The sequence below is a fragment of the Diorhabda carinulata genome, chromosome 5 (genome assembly GCF_026250575.1).
Source record: "Diorhabda carinulata isolate Delta chromosome 5, icDioCari1.1, whole genome shotgun sequence".
NCBI classification, from domain to species: domain Eukaryota; kingdom Metazoa; phylum Arthropoda; class Insecta; order Coleoptera; family Chrysomelidae; genus Diorhabda; species Diorhabda carinulata.
In genome coordinates this window covers 21,526,823-21,550,402 of record NC_079464.1, presented here as the reverse complement: position 1 = coordinate 21,550,402, position 23,580 = coordinate 21,526,823, and the positions used below count along the sequence as shown (strand labels likewise).

General features: G+C 29.8%; 2 protein-coding genes across 6 annotated transcripts; one reads left to right on the top strand and one right to left on the bottom strand.

Annotated features, from left to right (window-relative positions):
* Nucleotides 1–1,183: 1,183 nt before the first annotated feature.
* LOC130894366 (serine/threonine-protein phosphatase 5) lies at nt 1,184–13,582 on the bottom strand. Its single transcript, XM_057801136.1, has 9 exons — nt 13,327–13,582; nt 12,948–13,189; nt 11,520–11,667; nt 10,574–10,695; nt 10,019–10,289; nt 8,500–8,642; nt 7,897–8,204; nt 6,343–6,424; nt 1,184–3,437 (listed from the first exon to the last, which is right to left on the bottom strand). Exons 1-9 carry the CDS (start codon nt 13,418–13,420, stop codon nt 3,378–3,380), a joined length of 1,470 nt encoding a protein of 489 aa, XP_057657119.1. The 5' UTR covers nt 13,421–13,582; the 3' UTR covers nt 1,184–3,377.
* Nucleotides 13,583–13,732: 150 nt separating this feature from the next.
* On the top strand, nt 13,733–23,550 carry LOC130894368 (hydroxyacylglutathione hydrolase, mitochondrial). Of its 5 annotated transcripts, none has more exons than XM_057801143.1 (6): nt 13,733–13,857; nt 16,265–16,380; nt 18,977–19,098; nt 19,176–19,399; nt 20,893–21,125; nt 23,340–23,550. In XM_057801143.1, the coding sequence occupies exons 2-6, from the start codon at nt 16,333–16,335 to the stop codon at nt 23,484–23,486; spliced, it is 774 nt and encodes a 257-aa protein (XP_057657126.1). In that variant the 5' UTR covers nt 13,733–13,857; nt 16,265–16,332; the 3' UTR covers nt 23,487–23,550. The 5 variants fall into 5 exon arrangements, with proteins under 5 accessions (XP_057657126.1, XP_057657122.1, XP_057657124.1 ...); XM_057801139.1 differs by having other exon boundaries at nt 13,827–14,195; XM_057801141.1 differs by lacking the exon at nt 13,733–13,857 and adding an exon at nt 14,305–14,323.
* Nucleotides 23,551–23,580: the final 30 nt, after the last annotated feature.

Here is a 23,580-nt window from a genome sequence, read left to right as displayed (position 1 = left end):
TCAAAGAAGTTTCTACTTAAATATTCCTGAGCACATTTGTTCATTGCTAGTTACTCCACCTGAAAAATGATGAGTGATTTTCCTAATGGTATGGAGAGCTTCCATTTTGGTCTATAGATGCCCAATCCAGCTTCTTGTGCTAGCTTCCAATTAGAGAGATAAAGCCAAAGTGCCGATGAAACAAAACTGCCGACATTTGGGCTTTTTGGAGTTAATTATACATCTTAGGAAAAGAAACAATTAATACAAAAAACAACCTGGTCTTGTTTCTATTTTAGAGTTATAACAGATTGGAACATATCAATTCAAGGACTTCTCTTTTTTCGTTACTCTTCCTACCAAAATAGTATTCTAAATATCTCGATCATTTTAGTATATTACATCAAATTCACTCATTGTATCGTCAATATCATAACTTCAACCACTTCGAATCAATTAAACTGAAGTGGTGTTCGAATTTGGGATATATGTCCTTATTTTTGATACAGTTGAGACAAAATCCTTTACTATTAATGCATACTACTAAGGAGATACGAGCTGCTTTTTGTATCTGCAATGCTTATTTCAACATAATAATTTCCCATTTGAAATTATTCAATTTTAAAAACATTGCACGAATGTAACCCAGACAAAGATACAACCTATTGTGTGTAAATTGTCTCACCTCCTAATGGAACCATTAGGATTTTAAGGATTAATGTATTCATTAAGATTTATGGTACACGATCCTAATGGGGACCCACATCATAATTAACTGACTGCAAGTGTTTTTTGGACACTTTATTTTATATCGATGTGTCTCTAAGGACCATACATATAATTATTTACAGCCTTTTGTACAATAGGATTTTAGTATTTTAAAGCGGTCTGTAAATAGATACGAGGTCTGGCATTCGTCGAGTATAGTGGATTATTGAAACGAAGTTTAACTAATGATTTTATTGTTTAATAAATAGTTTATTCCAAAGTAGTTTTAATGTTTTGGTTAGGCCGAAAATACATTTACACTTGTGTTGTTGCCTCATTAACATATAAGCAATATTCATAATGATTCTGTACTGAAACAACATAGAGAGAGATTCGTTGAATAGAATTTGGTAGGATAAGAAATATTTTAATAGGAGGATTTGTTGGAGTGGGTCCTGATATAGGAATTTTTCTTCTGCAGAGTAAAACAACATAATAAATAAATAAATACTTTATTGAAATGGTCCTACATTTGATTCTAAAAGTATTTTTAACAAAAAACAAATACAGGGTAGCCCATTTCCCTCATATTTTGAAAATATCAAGAGATAGGTTACAATAGACTTATAGTAAAACTTTCAACTAATAGTTAGAACAATTGAAACGTTTTTGAAAAAACAGCCATAGTTTATAATTTTCACGTGCACCTCATGAAGTAAAATGAGTTTGAGACTTTTAGTAAAAATTACAAGAGGACCAGCTTGCGATGTTTCTACAAGTCTGTTGAATGAAGGGTTTTTCAGTGATAATATACTTAAAATACAAAATTTGTTCACCTGATTGGTTTAATCTCTATAAAAAATACTAATACAGTATAATAATCGATTAATAGAGCAAATTAGAGCCATCAATCTGTTGTGAAGCATTCACAATACCTTAACGACCAAGTCAAATTATTGAAAGTTTTTCCTTGTATTTAATTTTTTTTTCCAAAAATTGTAATATGTTGAGTGGATTATTGATAACAGAAAAAAATCTTCACCAACACCAGAAGCTTCAAACTCATCACGGGTAAAATCTCTCCCATCTCATTGGTAAGCAAAAAGGTTAATTCAACAAAATGGGAATATATGACAAAGGATGTCACCGAAAACATTAGTAATGGAAATTGAAAAAAGTTGCGTTGAACGTCTTTTTGTTTGCAATTTTTGATACACATACAGTAAAATATTTTGGTAATAGTGCAAGTTAGAGCCATCAACTTGTTGTGAAGCATTTTCAACACCTCAATGACCAGTCACATGATTGGAACTTTCCCGTAGATATCATTTTTTTTTCCAAAAATTGAAATATGTTGAGTGGATTATTGGTATTATTGGTAACAGAAGAAACTCCCAGAGAACCACAGTAATACCAGAAGCTTCATTATGAGGAAAATCTCTACAATCTCATAGGATTGGTAAGAAAAATAGGTTAGTTGAATAAAATTGGAAAATATAACAAACGTTGTCACTAAAAACGTCAGTGGAAGAAATTGGAAAAAGTTGTTACGTTTTGTAGAGATCGTGATGAACCTCATTTTGTTTTCAACTTTTTTATATACATTTCAGAAGATAATTACCAGAAAACCTACAGCAACTCCAGAAGCTTCAAACTCATCGGAAAATTTTGTAAAGATTGCGTCAAATCTCATTTTGTTTCTCATTTTTGATATATTTTTTACAAACTAATTCATTTATACTATAATGTGATTTCTATGTTCTTTAAAAATAACAATTTTTGTTTATACTTTATATCAAAAGTAAAACCCAACCAATTCTTCGCAGGTAATTTGATGTTTTAACCGTGCTTCGATTCCTAAAACAAGATTGTTTATTGCTCCCCTGTAGTCATTGAAGTTGTAACCAATTTTGATGTTAAAAAAGTTCAAGTGAAAAGATTACATCAGCAGAGTCTCATGAGGGGAATGTATAGTAAAAAAAAATACCTTAGACTAACTGAAGAAGCGAAACAAACCATGAACTGTAATCAGTAAGATTAAGATCTTGTATAAAGAAAAAGAGCAGACCAAGAGGATCACAGAATGTGGCAAAATGCTCAGAAATAAGACATATTATGAATAGATATTTTTGGTATAAGATATTCAGTAATAGATGTAACTTGAACCCTATAATATTCAACAAATGATTCAGTTTGTGAACCTTTTGATGAATTTTTTTCTACATAATTTAGACTATGACTGTTTTTGTTATGATACCAATATATATATATATATATATATATATATATATATATATATATATATATATATATATATATATATATATATATATATATATATATTCAATTTCTTCTATCAATAAATACTTTATAAATATTATTGTCTCAAGAGAAGTTGAAAAGTTATTTTTTTGGGAGTAGTGGAGCTATGTGTATGAAAATTCTTTTGGAAACTTTGCTTTTTTTAACTATAAAATGAAAGGCTACCGAAACTTACATAATACTTCAAATACATGAAAACAGAATACCCTGCATGATATATATTTTAATGATTTCGACGAAACATCCGATTGTAGGTGATTGAAAGCGATTATTTATTAATAAAACGTATATCAGTTTGGTCATTAACTTAATCAAGGAAATTACTAAAATAAAACGTAACCTAACAATTCTACTACAAAAGGCAGGTACTAGCACATAAGATTCAACAAAGAGTTTGCAAACGCCATCGGTTTAACGTTGGGATGGGGCTGAAACAAAAAAAAATAAATTAATATTTGATTAAATAAATAATTTAAAATTAATAAACGATAGTAAAATTTGAAGCCAATCTTTGTAAAATTAAATTAAAATATTCTTTAACTAAAACATAAAGATCTTTTTTTACACTAATTATAAATGCAAGCCTGGGAAAAATCGAATACAGCATAACATGATAACAAACATGTTTTCATACTACATACTTCCCATGTTCAAGTTTTTAGTTCATTCTGTTCATGTACTGATCAGTGATGTAATTCTGACAGATAGGAGTTGCCACAAATCACATTTTCATAGTTTCCTAATATTCTAAGTTAAAGCAAATTTTAATTCCTAGGACACCCAATGTTTTGCGAAAGGTCAGGGCGTTTTTAAATGAAGGAGCTAGCAAATTTGAGGTTACTTTTCATTTTTTATGAATTGTTTTGTGTAAAATTGTATTAATGTAAATTAAGAATTTACGGAAAACAGGTTTAGCGTATTAGAAGAAAACATTTTTTTCTAAAGGCCGCTTGACACGCTGCAATACAACGTGCAATGCAATGCAAAACACAATATTTCTTGATCAAAAGATTGCGCAGATGAAGTTCAGCTGATTTTTTCACTTGCAATTGCACTTGCAATTTTATCGAGTCTAAGTTTCAATTTTATAGAGAAATGAGTTACTGTATATATTACGGTTTATTCTCCTCGAAAGTTTTTAAAATGTATCTTCATCCATTCTCAACTAATTTTACTATGTTTTAGGCAGACATAATTATTGCGAGTGTTTGAGGTTAGCAAATTGTTTACTTTTATTTTGGAATTTTGATTAGTGGCCATTGCCATCAGGGTTGTCAAGCGGCCTTAAGAAAACGTGTAGTTGAACGAACAAATATCATAATTCAGGGGCTGGTAACACTAAAGGACCCGTCATAGCGGAATCAAAGAATTTTTATTTAAATAAATAGAAATAAATTGCAGAAGCAATGTAAAAAAAATTATTAAAAAAATGAAAAAAATGTATTACCGTCATCGGGGATATTATTTTTTTTATGTATTCGACAGTAAATTTTATTGGCTTTTAGAAAAAAATCACGCAAACCACTTTTTTGGCGGAAGAGTCTGGTATATCTATTTGAAGTGTGGTGAGATGAGGGGTAAAATTTCTCCATCATGCCGGAAACTTTTTTTTATTTTATTTTTATGTAATTTCTAAAAATATCTTGGTCTCAAAAACTGCCAGAAAAATCCCGCATACCACCTTGAAGTACATAAACTATATTAGCATCTACACCTAAATGTTCGATCAATAAATTTATTTTGGAGTAAATGCTTTTTGTGGATTTTTCTTTGCTTACATCAAATATGAGGGTTAATATGATTCAAGGAATAATGGGAGAATTTTTATATTAGATAATTGAAACTATAAAATAATATTGAAATATATAACAGGAGTTTATTCTCAAACTTAGTATATTTATTAATAATCATCGAAATAAATTTCATTATATCACAACGGTTTTCATTTTCTGATTCTTCAAGTTCTTCTTCATTTAATTGGCTACTAAGAATTACTTCAATTTTTGAAGCTAATGCTGCGCCTTTTTACCTTAATGGTTCCAACGAGGCATATTCTTCTCTATAATTAAACAGGTGTAGGCGTTCTGTAGCATAAGAGATGATAGTCGTTATCATTCAAATCATTTAAATTTAAACTTAAATCCGCATATTTTAAGTTTTTCATTGGTCTGAAGCATAGCACACTTTGACATTTTTTAAAAGATTCTTCTTTCGAGGTGAACGGTGTTATCTTCTCCTTAATAGATGTATTGCAAATAAAATATTTCATTTTAATTTGACACAGATATATAATTGTTTTACCTCAAAGTACAACACACTGAATTAATTGTCACTACGACACAGTACAAAAAAAAAACAATATGAGTTGATAATATCCAAAAATATAAAGATGCAACATTTCTTACCAAAATATAAAACGAAATGACGAAACATTCGACACTTGAAGGTGGAGCAGACTGAAATGACAGAATAGCTTCTACCTTCTAAAACGCCCAAAGACAACCTTACCTAATTTGAGAAAAGTAATAAATATATGCATAGAAACCATGGAGACTATATAGTTTATTCTCTACGAAAGAAACTATTGCAACTATTCCAGCTCCTGCGATAAGTGGCGAGAGGTACCCGGGATATGTAAAATATAATCCTTCTACTTATTAGTAATCAATTCTTTTTAATGCTCAGGGTATCGTTTATGCCAGCCGGCAACATCGTGACGATTCCAATTTTAAAAGGGTCGCATAAAAATTAGACGAAAAAGCGCGAGAGAGTCAGTTGCTCAGAAGACGTGAGCACTGATGATTTATGATATTCTATAAAGATGTAAAGACGACGGATCGCTTAATCCAAAACTTGTGTAGATTAACCATTATTTATTCTGTTACATTTATATCTCCATAGTTCTTTTTTTTAAATTTACATTATTAACGTTTATTTCTGCGTGAATTATCAACTTTTCATCTAACCCGCCGAAATGTTTTATTCCAAAATTCCCTAGGCAACACGACCTAAATAAGAGCCCTACAATTAGAATCGTCGCTTTCATCTATATCATTTTCATCCCCAGATAATATATCAGCATATAACTCATCAGTCTCATTGCAAATATTATTACATTCAAAATCATCTTCTTACATTATAATTATAAATCAGGTTAAATAATTAATTTATTTATAACTATTTAAAATCTGATTAAATAAATCGACTGTTTGATGACAATGCAACTAAAGGAATAATGAAACAAAGTTAGATACTGGATTTCGAGTAAAAAATAATATATTACTATCAGAGGCCATTCATGGTTTAAAAATTATAATGTGAAATTTTACTTACCACAGCTTCATAAGTAGTATAAATGGGCTTCATAGATTTTCCCGTTAAAGTAATAAATGCACCTTTATTACCCATAGTATCACTGAAATAGAAAAATACAAAATCAGAATAGCAAAACTCGTAATTTTATAATTATTGTGGTCTTTTTTGATGTTTTGTGTCCTCAATTGGACGACCAGAGCATTCACCATCCTCGCCAACGTTTAAATTCAACAAACCAATAACAAATGGTTCTTTTCGATGAAACAGAGTCCGGATAACACTTTTAAAGCCATTGCTGAGCTTGTATACGAATTTTTTTTTGAATTCATTGTTTTGAAAATAACAAAAGTAGCATGACTTAAATGGCTGTCGCTTTTTTCTGAGTAATCGAAATGTCATCGAAATGTCATTTAATTTCACACATAGACTTTTGAAAGTTGCTACCTCATAAACGTTATATGGATTTGACAATGGCAGCGCCATATGTGTCTAAGTCACACGACTTAATAAGTTATGTAATATGTGTTCAGTGTTTCATCCTCTTCTCCTTAAAAGCTATAGACCCCAGCGTTTTTCATTTTTGTTCTCACAATGTGTTCATTTAAGCGACTATCCCTTGAGAATCCGTAGGTCTGCTAAAGTCTTCTTATACCTTTTGCGGTGATAAACAGTATCCGATATCTAAGACCAAATATAGGTTATTCAGTACCTAAGAGATTCATCGATATAAATGGATCACACTATATAATTGAAACTAAATCTATTTATAGATCATTATACTTATAGTTAATAATCAAAATATAAGGCATTGAAAATAAGCAATTTCTTTCTACCTATCTTCAAGTGTGGGCTATCTCCATGACAATTTGGTTGAATTGGTCACTATCTGTGACTACTCAGAATAATTGTTCTACTCCCAGTCAAGTCCAATATCTTCAACCTTTCCCTGAATAATCAGGCTAAGGGTGTGATGTTTGTGTGTGCGAGGGTAGCTCGCATTATATACCCGAAATAACTTGACATTCCTTCTTTTTATGATGTTTTTTTTATGTAAAAACCCTATTACACTCAAGTAGTTCGAGTGGTGTCGGCCGTGTGGAGATGGAAATATTGATTGATTGAATTTTTGTAGCATTCGGGAAAGAAGTGCCTGGTGGAGAATGATTCGTCTTCTGCGATTGTTGTCTGGTGTACCATTCAGAATTGAACACTCTACGTTGCTCTAATGGAATGGTAATATGTCTAATTATTTCAAAAAAAGTTATCCTGTAGCAAAGGGCGACCACGGTAGAATTCGGAAACGAGCGACATACGATTGTTCGAGATGGTGCTTCATCATCAAAAATCGAAACGAGTTGATCGGCGCACTGCTGTCGGTTTAATCCACGTCAGTCAGTCTGTAAATAACTCAAATAGCACTCGTATGACACACGTTCTGAGTAGGTTCACCATTAAAAATGTCAAATTTTATAATGGTAATGTCAGATTTGACATATTCACATCATTGTTGCCATATCTCAAAACTTAAGTACCTACTATTGTATTAATTTGGGTAGATATTAAAAAACTTACCAATAGTTAGGAGCTGAGAAAACTGTTATGCACAATCCATTATGAGCAACCTCGTAACCATCATTTTTGACTTCATGACTTCTAATAATATAATCGAGTTTATTCAAGTCTAGGAATGTCTTTGTAACATCAGGTCCGAATTGACAACCTACACCTCTTTTACTAGGTGCTCTACCAGGTTGGGGTTGAGGATCTGACCATAATAATTCACACATAGGTCCTTCTTCGGGAGGTTGTCTATTCCTATCAATTTTTCTAATTTCGTCTAATGTAACGTCGTCTCTGGTAAAAAGACCTCCGTGCATTACCTAGGGTAGCAAATAGTTTTTAATACACACAAAGCTATGAAACATAAATGAACAGTGTACTTGTAGCATTCCACAAATATCTTTAATCATCCACTTATATATATATATATATATATATATATATATATATATATATATATATATATTTACCAATTTTTAAAATAATTCTGAATCTTTGGATATGACTGAGAAATCCAATGATGCACAATCAAATTAAAGAATAATGGTAATGGAACAAATCCAGTAAGATAAAATTTATTTTTATATATTCAATTTAACATAGAAACTAGCTTACCAGCACTCTCTTATTTAGGCAGTGAGCTAACGGAAGCCAATTATATACTTCTGTAAATAAATCAGCCATTTGAGCAGTATATTTCGACTTAACTTCTCCATCAAAACCATACACCTGATTCATTGTAGCACTCTCGTGGTTCCCTAAAGATAGAAAGAAAACCAAATAATATTTCAAGTCCTGCATTTTACCGCATACTACCTAACAATGTTAAGATACAACTTTATTTTTTCTCAAATAAACACTAATATTTGGAAAATAATGTGATTCATTATAATAATAGTACAGCACTGAACCACTATTGTTATCTAATCAAAACAGAGTGCTAAAAAACACTTGATTTAATAAACAGTAAGTCTCTTCAACTTGGATTCCTGATCATATAGAAAATACAGGAAACAATACACGGGAAAGGAGAAAGAACGCGTTTTATTAACCCAAAGCTTTCTATAAGAGAAAAAATGCTCCTATGAGAAGGAGTTTTAGAAAAACAAGGAAACCAAGAGGATCACTCTGTAGGTATCTTCATGGTAGACTTCATCACAGCTTTAATACTGCTAGCAACAAAAAGTATTTGGCTGCATAAACCAAGCTTAGAAGTTAAAAGTTAGCGAGCTCTAATTTAATTTTAATTTAATTTACTGTTAATTTTCAGCTTAAGCTATAAATACCGTATCAGTGTCTTTCAACTAGTAATTTGGTTTGTTAATTTAATGGTAATTTCCATTTTGGCTGCATAAACCAAGCTTAAGAAGTTAAAAGTTAGCGAACTTTTAATTTAAATTTACTGTTAATATTCAGGTTAAGCTATAAACAGCGTATCAGTGTCTTTCAACTAGTAATTTGATTTGTTAGTTTAATGGTAAGTTTTAATTTTGACTGCATAAACCGCAAGCTTAAGAAAATAAAAGTTGGCGAACTCTTAGTTTAATTTTAATTCACTGTTAATTTTCTGCATGAACTACAAGTACCATTTCAGTGTGTTTCAACTAGTAATTTAATTTGTTAGTTTAATGGTTATTTTTAATTTTGACTGCATAAACCAAGCTTAAGTCATTTATAAGTTGTTTTCAATTTATAACTGCTTTGTGTTCTTGAGTATGCAGTTAACACAAATCATATTAATAAATTTATTATTGCTAAAAATTTTTTTTATTGTTTAAAGCAATTTTTATCAATTTGGCGAATCGAGGTATCCAGGATAGTTTTATTTGTAAAATTAGATTAATTTTTTTAAGGTATTTTTAGCTTTTTCTTAATTTTTTTGTCACATTAAAGTGGTGGCGTCCAATTCAATATTCACCCCATCTGAATATCATTTATGTATAGTTTAATTGGGACGGAATATTACTTCCAGTGGAAGAGTTTTGAATAAGATCACTAGATTATGATTAATGTTATTAATAAATAGTTTATATTAACAAATCCTTTTTGTTTCAATATTACCATCAATACTGATTGCAATTTCATATTTATCAGGTCTCCTCAAAATATATAATTTAATGAAAAAATATCTTACCTCGAGACATGAAGAAATGGTTAGGATACAACAATTTAAATCCAAATAAAGTAAAAATACATTCAACTGAAAAGGATCCCCTATCCACAAAATCTCCATTAAATAAATATGGATTCGTTTCGGACGGAAGACCATTCAATTCAAATATGTTCATGAGATCGTAAAATTGACCGTGTATGTCTCCGCAGACTGTAAATTTGGCGTCGTCTTCAATTGGTACATCAACTAGTGTGGGTTGCTTCATGAAATACGCTTTTATATCTAATAATATCTACAAATTTCACCAAAATTTTATTTGTTTATAAACACATATAAGATAATTTTATATTTCTAAATCGGAAGTAATTTAAATGGAATGATAACACTTTCAGTGTACCAAGAAATATGGAAAAGTAAAATAAGAAGAAAGTGAAATTGTGAGAAAGATCTGGGAAGGATTGGAAAAACAAAAATGGAAAAAAATAGGTATTGAACAACACTGATTAGGGAAGATATTAATAAATGTAAGAACTTAATCAAAAATACTTTAAAAAGGTCTAATTACATCAACAATACCTTATAGGCATATTTTCGGTGGAGTTTTCCTTGTTTTTTATAAAGTTCCATTAAATCTTTCATAAATTGAAGAGTGACTTTACCGTCTTCTAATTCAGGCCCCGTATATTCATTTTCTATAGCTGTAAAATAAAAATAAAATTAACGTGATTTCATATTTTTGAGTCGATTTATATGATTAAATTATGATTCATTATACAAGCAATTGTTTTAAACTGATGAGGGCTAGCAAACATTTTTTCGTTGCAATAATAAACATGTGAGACATCAAATTTAATTCTAATATTTTAAAAAATCATAAAAATAATTTATTTTGCTTCACCAGATGATCTTCAAAAATCCTTTAATCTCACAGGAAAACAGTATAATATAACTATTTCGACAAAAAAAAACCTATACATGACAATATCAAGAGCCCATTAGATACAAATTAGAACTAAAAGGTCAAATAATACAACAAAGAATGGAATTCAAGTACCTTGGTATTGACATAACCAGTTATGGAGACGTAGAAGACGAGAAACGAGGACAAGTAAAAAATGGAAAAACGGCAGGTTACAAGGATAATTACAGAATGGAGACCGAACAAGTAGAGATTGCTTGGTAGACCAAAAAATAGATGGAAAGATTAAATTGTGCAAGATATGCAAAATTTGGAAATAAGAGACTGGAACAAATAGATGCAGGACAGAGAGAAATGAAGAACAATACTTGAAACTTCAAAAATATGTGATAAGCTGGAATTAAATAGTGATAAAATAAAATAAAACTACCCACAAAAACACAAGGTTAAAAGAGTTGAGCATCTACAATTCTCAATAGAATGTATATTCTGGTATATATTTATATATAATCAATGCACTGACCGCAAACAAACTAAAAACTTCTGGCACTTGATTTAGGTGTACATTTGTTTCTTTTTTTTTTAATGTTATTGCGAACTTACTCATTGCATCTAGATTTATTGAATCGGCTATATTTTTCTTATTGTCATCTACAGCTATCGCCCGTTCAAACGCTAGTTTTTTAACCACTTTGTTGCATTCAGTATACTTCATTTTAGCATCTTTATCATTTGGCCTTACTTTAGTAACCTGAAAATTAAGTTATGGATTTGAGAAATCAAATTGTATCTTCAACGATAGTGAACAAGACAAACCAATGAATATTCATATAAAACTAAGAAAAGCAATCAGCAACAACAAAACTAAGATGACTGAGTAGAGGACAGTTGATATAAAATAGAAAAGTTTTATCAAAAACCCCAAAAAAATATGTTCGAGAAGCAACAGTAAGTACAAAATTTCAGAAGAAAATGCCGTAATTCTGTGAAGAAGAGGAAGAAAAATAAGGAAAACCTCATAATTTCCAGAATAAGTAAAAACAACCACTAGAAACAAGGATTGTAGTCATAATACCCACCAGCCTCCCACCCAAAAAAAAACAGAAATCACCGCAAAAGTAAAATTCAAAAGAAGTACAGTGGGAATAAAGAAAGTAAAGATAAAGTTAAATGATAGAAATACTACAGGCAATGATGAAGTAGCAAATGCGCTATTGAAATATTGTAGAACACTGATGATATAGTTATGAAAAAATTATTTTCAAACTAAAATAATTCTTGAGAATAATAGTTATAAATCAGAAAGAATCGATGTAAAATTTACACTGGCACCAATATTGCATGGATTGTGGAAATTCTAAGTATTCATGTACCTTATGCACTGTTGATGTTGAGTTAGTAGATTGATCTCACTCAAAGATTAAGTGGAATTCTTCAGTGAAAAATTGCTGCTTGACACTTGTAAAGCTTGGTACAATCTATCAAAATGGGTCATTTAGATGAAGGAATAGAAAAGGTATAAACCTTTCTTAACCTTAGGTTAAGTTGGAATTTCTGGAACCGTTGGCGATATTCATAGAAAAATTGAAAATATGTTAATCAATCGTCACAGGTTTAAGAAATCTCTATGTGAAACCACTTTTTTTCCAAACCCAAAATGAAAAACAAGAAAAATTTGCTTTGATATCATTCAATCCTATTTATACAAAAAGATTGGAAGGAATATTTAGCAGAGTAGGTTTTAAATTGGTGTATAAATCCAACAATACATTTAAACAATTGTTGGGCAATTCTAAGGATAAAATAAAAAATTTGCTGTGGTGATTGTGACGGAAAGTATATAAGCATATAAAACTTTTAAATTGGTGCATTGAAGAAAATAAAAAAGCAGCAAAATAAAAAGTACAAAGCTATGAAGGCTTTTTAGTATTTTACTTCAAATAGAGATAGGATTATGTCGTGCCTTATATTATAGACTAATCATATGAAAATTTATATTTAAATTATCTCACTGTAAGATAGAATACTTACATATTCATAGTCTTTAAGGGCTTCTTTGAACTTTCCTAATGACATATGAGCGGCAGCTCTACGGTAATAACCTTTAACATATGACTTATCTAGTTCTATTGCTTTTGAAGCATCTGTTAAAGCATAACCAAAACATTCTGTTTTCAGATATGCGATACTCCTGTTTGCATAATAAACAGCTACAGTAGGATTCTTTTCGATTGCTTTGGTATATAGTTCTATTGCATTATTGAAATCTTGTTCTGTAAAAAATTACTACATTAATAAAAATTATTTAAAATGTATTAATTCGATAATCATAATTTGTATGGAATCATTACGACACTTATTCTAATAAAAACATTTGTCATGCGGTTTTTACATGTTATAGGTTAATTACTTTTAAAGGATTCATTAGCATCCGACTTGTACTTTTCAGCTATTTTTATATCTTCGGTTGTTACTTCTTGATTAGTTTGTTCCTCAGTAGTCATTTTTGATAATTTAATACTAATTACAATAAATTATTTCTTTTAATTCTATTTACTTGACCATAACACAAGTACAAAATTAGAAAATTAGGAATATTTGTCTTCTGTTTAATATATACTTTTTGACTTGACAGTTTTACAAAGCACTTGTCGATTTGAATATTGGTTTGTCTATCTGTCAGTTATTTCCATAGAACTGTATTAATTTTATTCGGGAGATTATTCTTAATTGATTTATTGAAGATTAGCTAATTGTAACGTAAAGGGTTATATATAAATATGGCTAATAGTACCATATAATTTTTTTCAATAAAGAATAATCTTTTTGAGTATCCCATTCTTAAGCTGTGTAATTTAGGAACGATTAATTTATTCGTATTGACAATTGATGACACTCTGGGATTAATTAAGTTCTGTGCGGACTTGATAACAACATAATGGTAAATGTTATTTAAAATTATAATGAAATACTTGTTAATTTTAAAAAATAACCATAAGCGTTCTCTTTTCATTTATTAGAAACTTTGGTAACAATAACTATAGTTATCAATTATTCAGAAACCCCAGTTTATCTATAAAAATTTAATACAATTCAGGACTATAGATATTTAAAACATGTAACTAATCTACATCAAGGTTAGCGAATAATGACTTTTTGAATTGAATGATGTAAAATATGATTTGACGTTTTTTTTATACATTTTTATAATGTTACAATTTTTAAATTCTCATATTCCCAATTGTATCGTCTATGGTGCGACAGCGGCATATTTCAGAGGTAAACAGTAATCTAATAATTATTTGTTTTTTTTAAGTTCTTAAATCATGTACGTAATTGATAAGAATTAAAAGTTTGATACAATTAAAATTAATTAATCATTGTTGAAACACAGAATTACAAGTTTTGTAAGTTTGAAATTTTAATCCACAACTTTATAATTTCTATCAGTACTTGATATTGGTATTATATACATTTCATCTGATCTCATTGTCATCAGGGCTATTAATGTTTATTGGGTCATTTCATTAGTTTTTGATGTTTGACCCTTTTTAAATAAATGACATTTTCTCAGTTTTAAATACTTTTTGTTTGTCGTTCTTTATTATCTTTTCAAACTGAGCTTCAAGGTTTAAGTATTTCAAAATATGCTGCATATCATCAATTTGATAATTTTATTGAATATAAAGTACAGTAGAGCGTCGATTATGCGAACTAATGTGGTCAGAGGTGGTTCAGATAATCAAAAGGAAGATCTAAAACAACAAATTTGTAAAAAAAAGTTTGTTTATTTATATAAACATAGTATGTAAGTGCATAGTGAAGAAAAAAGTGTTATGAAGTACATAAATATAAATTGTTTAATTTAGCTACATGTACATAATGAAAAGAATAAAAATATGTATTTAAGTGTAAGCTATACACAATCATTTAAATGAATGGAAAGGGCCTCACAAGAACAGACAGAACAGGAACAAAATAGGTAAACAGTTCTAAGTAAACAATACTTATCCAACATCTAATTTCATTGAACAGACATACACTTATGAAACAACTACAAATATGTAAGGAAGCAGTTTCTAAGAAATTATTCATCATGGCTTCCATTATAGAAAAATAATTTTGTTTTTGTTAAACTTTTTTCATAATAACAAAAACTGGTTTCGATAATCTAATGTTCAGATACTCAATGCTATACTGTATATACATATTGTAAAAAACCATCTATGCCTGGAATTCTGCACCAGTTTTTGTACATCTACTTTATGTAGCTATGTTTGTTTCTTTTCTGTCTTTGGTTATAAATTTATGCCCTATTATCTCAATCACTATTTTCTATATTAGCTTCTATTATTTTTATTTAGAAAATATATGTTACAATTTGAACCTTGTTTCACATTGACTGTCACCATTGAAGAAAATGGGGAGTTTATTGATAATATAAGTGAGCACATCGTGTAGAGATAAAATACATAACACTAAAAAAGGTCTAGATAAAGTCTAACTGGGATTTCTTGGTTATATTCACACTAAACACACTATTTACACTACCACTACACCAACACTCACAATCTTCGATAACCAAAAATCGTCTTCAGAGACTGAAGGTAAACGGTTTATAATGTGTTTAGTATAGAGTCTAACATAGACTTTGTTGTAAAATGGGAAATCCTTTATTCAATAGTTATTTGATGAAAATAATAAATATAAATAGATACAGATTTTTATTGGTAAGACTTAAGGCAAATATGTTTTTTTGTTTCTTATTAATATAAGAGAGAGAATGGGTCATATGTAGCAATTATGATGATGCCAAAAAAATTTTGTAGATACTCTCTTATTTTAAAATTATCTGGATGAAACCAAGAGAAACTTTTTTGAACAATCCCGACATACATTATTGACGTGTAACTTTTATTTTGCAATGCACACAATGGAAGCTGCCAAAAGCAATAAATTTTAATAATTTTCTCCTATTGTTCACAGTGTGATGTTATATAGTCTTTCTTTATTAATGACTTACCCAATAGATGCTGATATTAGCAGGTTCATCCAAACAGATAATATATTCAGCTGTATAATAGATGTAACTGAGGGTGGTGTTTACCCTATTGCCTATTACCTACCTACTATAATTTGTGTTGAATGAATAATCTTATCATTGTGACAAGCAATTAATTTAATGAGTAAATATGAAATTTAAAATTTGGAATTGAATAATTTTCTGAAAATTCTTTAATTTTTGAGTTTGATATTGACCAATTTTGTTCATGAAATATTGTTTCTTATTATTTTTGTGCGAGGGTTGTTGTTAGTTTTCTGATTCTAATATAAGATTTCCATTACAGTTCGGGCTCGTCTGAATAACGGATTTAATAGATTTCACAGTAATCAAGTTACTATCGCATTACAAAAAATGAAGATCAAAATTCTTCCGGCTCTTTCGGACAACTATATGTATTTAGTAAGTATCAATTGAAGTTTATTATATACATTCCTCATAAAAATCAACACATGATTTTTTATTTGGCTATAAATTTTATGGAAAAACGTTCGGTTTTTTTCTGGTTCAATTTTGTTACTGTCCAATTTTTTTTAACTGGAATCAAGTTAATTTTTTGAAATTGATAAAGACTCATGGGTCTTCTCAATGACTATTACTAATAACTGTAAGTCATAAACAATTTGCATTCTTAGTTGTTCTACGTGCATTTGATAAATCCCCTTATAAGGCTAAATTGTAGTACTCGAAGGTATTAGGCAGGTGTCATTTTAGCTTTTATGTATAGGTGAGACAAATATCTTTTTAGAGACCAAGGACTTAACTCCTCTTAGCTAAATTGTAACCTATCCCTTTAATTTTATCATTACTTTTTGAATCTATTAAGTGGAAAATTCTGAATATAAGCCATTATATAGAAATTTGGAAAAATGAAAGAAATAGCATCATGGTTCATGAATTCTTTTATTTGAATAATTGAAAATAGGAATAATAGAATTATGAGAAGAATGGAAACAATTTTTTGATGAAAAATTGCTACATTTTGTTGCAAATATTGACATTCCATTCAATCAGGAGAAAAAAGGTGTACGATTATAGAATTGTGTTTCTCGCTACATATTTTTATGAAAATTTGGAATTAATTTTAATTTACCCTGTAGATAATTTTTCAAAAGTTTTTAGTACCGGCTTTTTTATTCTAAAGGAGTGAGAACCACTCCTTATGCAGAATAATTAAAAAAGTTAAGTTGAAAAAATACCTTGCATGAATTGAAATCAAACTTTTCAATATAAAAAAAGTATTGTTACATATCGCGGAATATAATTCTTAAAACATTTATCATATTTCAACCCCTATAAACTACCCTTAATGATAACATAAATAAAAAGATTTTTTTCAGCCTTAAGACGTTTTTTCAATGCTACATAATAACTAATAATCATTGTAATACTTACAAATATTTATTCATAATAATATTTTCACCCTTAAAAACGACCCTTTTATCATGAAAAAAGTGTAAACCCTTTTTTACTATATTTCTCAATTATTGAAAGTCGAAATTAAAATAATGTATATAATATTTTTTTTATTAAATGGAATGTTTCATCGATACTTGGATACTTTCGATTTAAGCGGATCTGTAAAGATAGTCTATCCTACCCAACAAGCTAACATGCTTTGAGTTTGAGGATATAAAAATGATATGTTCTGATTAATATTTCAGTTTTGAGTTTTTCAATTTTTAAAAAAAAATCCCCCCCTTGTATTGAAATCCTACTGATGTTTGAAAATAAGAGGCTTAAGTGGTGGTGACTTGAGCATTAATGCAAACAGCGTAGCTAACGCCATCAATCAAAAATGTTTCAAACTTTCTTAAACATAGAAAAATTAAAACTCATGAATTGATAACTAACTATGACTTAGAAATTTTGTTGTAGAAAAACAAAAACATTTTTATATCAAACTTTATTTTCTTAAAATTTTTGTAAGATAATTCACAAGATATGAACATTACAAGTCTTACAGTGTGGGAAGACTGAATGGATTATAATTTAATATTTCAGTCAATCTACAATAATTACAGAAAATCCTGAAACTCATCAAATTCAAATTATAAGATGAGATTTCTATCTGGTGACAGGATTTAAAATTTAGAAAACCAAATGTTATTCTTGTTTTAAATTTATTATAACTATGTGTTACTTCATTATTTAATATTTTATATTTATAATTTAAATTTAATGGTAATTTCAATAACTTCATTATTTATATAAATATTTATGACATTCTATTTACCCATAACATTTGTATTTTCTTTAGTTTTTTTCTTTTATCGACTTGAACAAATTTGTATAATTTACTGATGAGTAATATTCGTCTTATTATTATTAGTATAATCTTTTAAACCATATCCACTCATTTCGTTTGTATTATAATTCATACTTTGATACTCACCTCCCATTTATAGTTTTCCTTTTTATCTTGGTTTTCTTTGTACATTTCTGTATAACATTAAATTTATCTTTTTTTTTAATTCTTCATACTCTGGATAATTCCAAGTTTCCTTGTTTCTATTAAGAGTGAAGCCGACATGGTGATAGTTGAATATTTTAATAAACACAGGTACATTTTTGACGTATAAGGAACAGTAGTTGATAAAAAAATGTGTCTTAATGCATAAAATGTCGCATACAATTACCTTGAAGAGATCTCAATTTAAGAAATGGTAAGGTCAGCTAAGAACTCTGACCTCAATCCAATAGAACATTGAGGTGTGATCAATAGCTGCTCTTTACCAAAATTAAATCAGAAATTAAATTCGAAGCATTTCAAACGCTTTCAAATTTTAATCGATGCCAGAAGAGGAAATAAGTACGCTTTTATCTCAAATAATTTTTTTTGTTAAATATCTGTATTTCTAGATGAGTATTGATTTTTCATTTGTCATATTAATTTCAACAGATATACAAGTATATTTATCTGAAATAACATTTCTTCAATGTAAAAGTGGCGCATAAAATTGTTTGTAAAGGTCTAGAGATTTATATTTCTTTATAGATTACATGTGAGAACACCAAGGAGGCAGCTGTAGTAGATCCTGTTGAACCTGATACTGTTCTGGAGGCCGTCGAAGCAGAAGGAGTAAATCTTACAAAAGTTTTAACTACTCATCATCATTGGTATGTATTCAAATCTAAATATAATAACTTCGTTGTATAAAGATTTCATTATTGATTCTACCTCAAATTATTTTTAGGGATCATGCTGGAGGTAACGAACAACTTGTAAAAAAAGCAAAAGGGTCTTTACAAGTTTTTGGTGGTGATAAAAGAATTGGTGCTTTAACTACTGAAGTGAAACAAGGTGATAGTTTCAAGATTGGTGACATTACAGTTACGTGTTTATTCACTCCTTGTCATACATCTGGACATATTTGTTATTATGTAACTGCACCTGATCAACCACCAGCTGTTTTTACAGGTAATAATCTATTGATTATTGACCTTTTACTGTTAAATTTAATTAATAATACTGTTCCCTAGTTCCCTAGTTGCGGCAAACATTGTAGTAGATTTAAAACAATTTTTAAAAGATGTGGCTCATATATATATATATATATATATATATATATATATATATATATATATATATATATATATATATATAAAACAGCATAGCAGGCCTTATAGGCCATTGCTTGAAGTGTCTCTACTGCTTTTCTCCAACTCCCTTTGTTCAAAGCTGCATTGTGCCAATTCGCTATGCCCGTCTTCTTTACATGCATCTAGCCATTTACTAAGTGGACGCACTCTTCTTCTTTTTGCACCTCCTCCACTTGTTAAGGCTTCTTTCACCTACCTGTCCTCGTCCATTCTAGCTATATGTCCCAACCAACGCATTTTTTTGTCGATCTATGCCTGACCATATAACCTTTTAATCTCTGCATTCGTTATTCTCCATTCATCTTGTTCGACTCGTATGCATCCAAACATTTTTCTTAACACTTCTCCTTCCCATGCATTTAGCCTGTTCTCCTCTTTCTTATTCATGATCCAGCATTTAAAACCATATAACACCGTAGGTTGTACTCATATAACTGTCCTGTAAATTCTTAGCTTCGCTACCGTCACTTCCAAGTATTCGGACTCTTGTAAACTATCAAACCATAACTCCTCGTTTTAATCTGTTATGATTTTCAATGGGCTGTCATTACCAATTTCCATATACTTGGTTATATTTTCGTTGACACGTAGGCCATATCTTTTTGCCTTTTTGCCGTCTTTTCAAGTAGTAAAAACATTTTCTGTAGTTCCTGTTTTGTTCTGGTTGTGAGTACTTGCCTTTTGCTGTTATAAATTATTCCTTGGGATCGTAATCCACTATCCCTGAGAATCACCTCTAGTAGGAAATAAAACAAAACTGTTGATAACGGGTCGCCCTTGTTTAGTGTCATTTTCACCAATTGTATCAATTTCTTAGGAATGCCAAGCCAGAACTTGGTGCAGGTGTTTTCTTAATATTGAATCATATGTCTGTTTAAAGTCGATAAATAGTAGCTTCACATTCAGACCTTGCTCTAAGCTATCATTCTGTATTGTTTGCAACACAAAAATTTGATCGCTAGTCGATCTTCCTCTTTTAAACCCGCCTTGATATTCCTCTACTTGTTGGTCCAAGTATTTGTTTAACCTGTTTTGTATGATTCTCGCTAGCACTTTATACACAACTTCCAGTAAGGTAATGCCTCTTTAATTTCCGCAGTCATCCTAATCTCCTTTCTTACGTATGGGACAAATAATTGCTCTACCCATTGGCCTGACATCTCTTCTAGTTCCCAAATTTTGTTTAATATGTCGAATATGCCATCTAAAAATATTGTGGAATAATTATCAAAGTGGTATCAAAGTGTATATCACTTGTTGTGTGTTTTGTTTGTTTTCAATCTTAAAATAATTAAACTGAATTTTTATTAGGTGATACTTTATTTGTGGCGGGATGTGGAAGATTCTTCGAAGGAACTGCAGAACAAATGTATTCGGCGTTGATAGAAAAATTGGGAAATCTTCCAGACAATACCAGAGTATTTTGTGGCCATGAATATACCATACAGAATTTAAAATTTGCTAGATTTATAGACAAACAAAATCCTGAAATATTGAAGAAAATGTCTTGGGCTGACGAACAGAGGAAAAAAGGTTTACCAACAGTAAGGGAAACATACTTTGATTTACTTTTGAACTAACTCACTATTTAAAAGTTAACTATTTTGTTTTTTTAATCCCCATTATAAATAATACTTTGTAAGCCACTGGTTAAAATACTGTCTTTTGCATAGCGTCCATGTATTATATACATTTAAAAAAAAATTTTATATAAATTTACAAGGATAATTTGTATAATAAAAAATAAATCAACTTAATTTTGCAAGTGCTGCTGCTGAAATACCGACAGGTGCCCTTTGCTCCACAGACGATGATGAAGAGTTTCCAAGTGTAGAGCATTTTTGTGAAAATATTTTTAATTATTAATTTTAAATGTATTATGAAAAGTCATAATCGAATATACTCAAGCTATACCATTATGGAAAGAAGTTTGGAGGTATTGAAGTAAAGATCTTTGATTTAATCATGTGCTACATAGACTTGTAGATTTATCATGCCTATAGAATGAGATAGGGAAGAAATAAAATCACGACAAAAATTCAGGATCATTCTTAAGAGTTTCTTTGACAGCAATTTGTATCTTGTCGTATCTTTCAAATTCAACTGGATAGGTACATGATTTACAAGTCAGTAATGAACCTGTTCAATGAGAGAATATAATTTGAAACCTAAGGACTACTGCCTGATTTTCTATGTTAATCATATACTACCAAAGAGTAAGACCATGTTTTACCAAGGAACAAGTAAATAGAATCAGGCTGTCTGGGAATGTGTACCCTTAATGAATGTGATCATGTATTGTGTACAATATGAATTTTATACCCAAAGAAACTTCTTAAATCCCAGGGTAGTGACCACACGGCTATAAAAAATTTCTTCTTAATGAAACAACGCCAAACCACATGCTATTTACAGATTACCAGAAATTATATGAATTAAGACTCCATACCACGGAATGGTTATCTTGATCTTAACTCAATAGAAAACTTGTGGATTTAATACATATGTATGATTTACTATGAGCTAAAAGATCTATTGTACCCCTTCTGATAACTCTTTTGGAAACTAGTAGTTCTTCTATTTCTTATAATTTAATCATTGTTAAGACATCGGTCGATTTCAGTACAGGTAAATCTATCTGCTAAATTCAATATGCTCCCAACCACCTCTGTCCATCAGTTTTAGATTATTAAGAAATCCAATCTAGCACCAATGTTCTGTTAGAAAGTCTGATATGTTTTATGGGGAGAGAAAAGAAACAAAGTTGTTGTGGGTTAAGAGTTTATACAAGACTACTTTGTTGATAAAAATAACGGAAATTGGACAAACTTATTGTTATAAGACAATGCAGTTTACAATACTCTCAATTAAACTATTTCGGCGATCTACACTTAGATGGCGCTACTATGAGTGCCCTTTCAATTATTGATACAACATAATAACATGATAAACTTGTAGACTTGCTCTGGCTAATGTATTTATTTGATCTCTTCTGGTCATAGTTTCCCAATAGTATCTTCAGTTGTCTTAATCCTACTATGTAGTTCAACCATTTATTTTTTCCAATATTGCATCAGTGCTGATTCCAGTAGAAGATTCTGGTCTCCAAGAAGATTTTATGGCCTCTTTTTTCACTAGTTTATGAACTATTTCATTTTTTTTCTGCTTAAGCATGGTGTGTCTAAGCATTCTCGAACCATTTTGGAACATATATAGAAGAGATTACTGATTTAATGACTGTCTAGCCAACCAACTCAATTATTAGTATTTACCATCTATATTGAGTCATGCGCACTTCCCTATAACTTAAATGAACGTGCCTTAGGTTTTTCCAAGCTTTTAGATTGTTTTGTTCCAAATCCGTACACTCATATTCCAGTTACTTTCTTTGTTTTCCAACTGTGTGTATACCATTTAATGGAATTATTTATTTGTCTGGTAATAATGTTTCGATACTGTATTATATATTGAATTTCTTCCAGAATATATTTTTTTCCTCATTTCATCCTATAGCATATTCCACGATTTGTGTTCCTTGACTTCCAATAAAGTTCCACAACTTATGGGATATTAAGATTAAGAATGGAATAAATCGGATTAAATAACTTAAGGATGTTTTTATGATTTGTATGGGAGATATGAATACACTCGTTTTCGATTCATTTACTGTCCCTTTAGAAACTTTTACCAAAGTCTGAAATTGACCAGTTTTTTGAGACTTGTGTTATTGTGTGCTATAAAAGTTGTTCAACTTTCAGGTGCCGTCGACTATTGGAGAAGAGAAAATATATAATCCGTTTATGAGAGTTATGATGGGCGAAATTCAAAGTCATGCTGGTACCAGTACTCCCGTTTCTACAATGCAATATATTAGACGAGAAAAAGATGGTTTCGTTGCGGCATAAATTATTGAATTTATTTTAATAGATTTTACGTTTCTTGAATATACAAAATTAGTTTTTCCAAAAACGTTTTTTATTATTTCTAAAATGTTTGTTG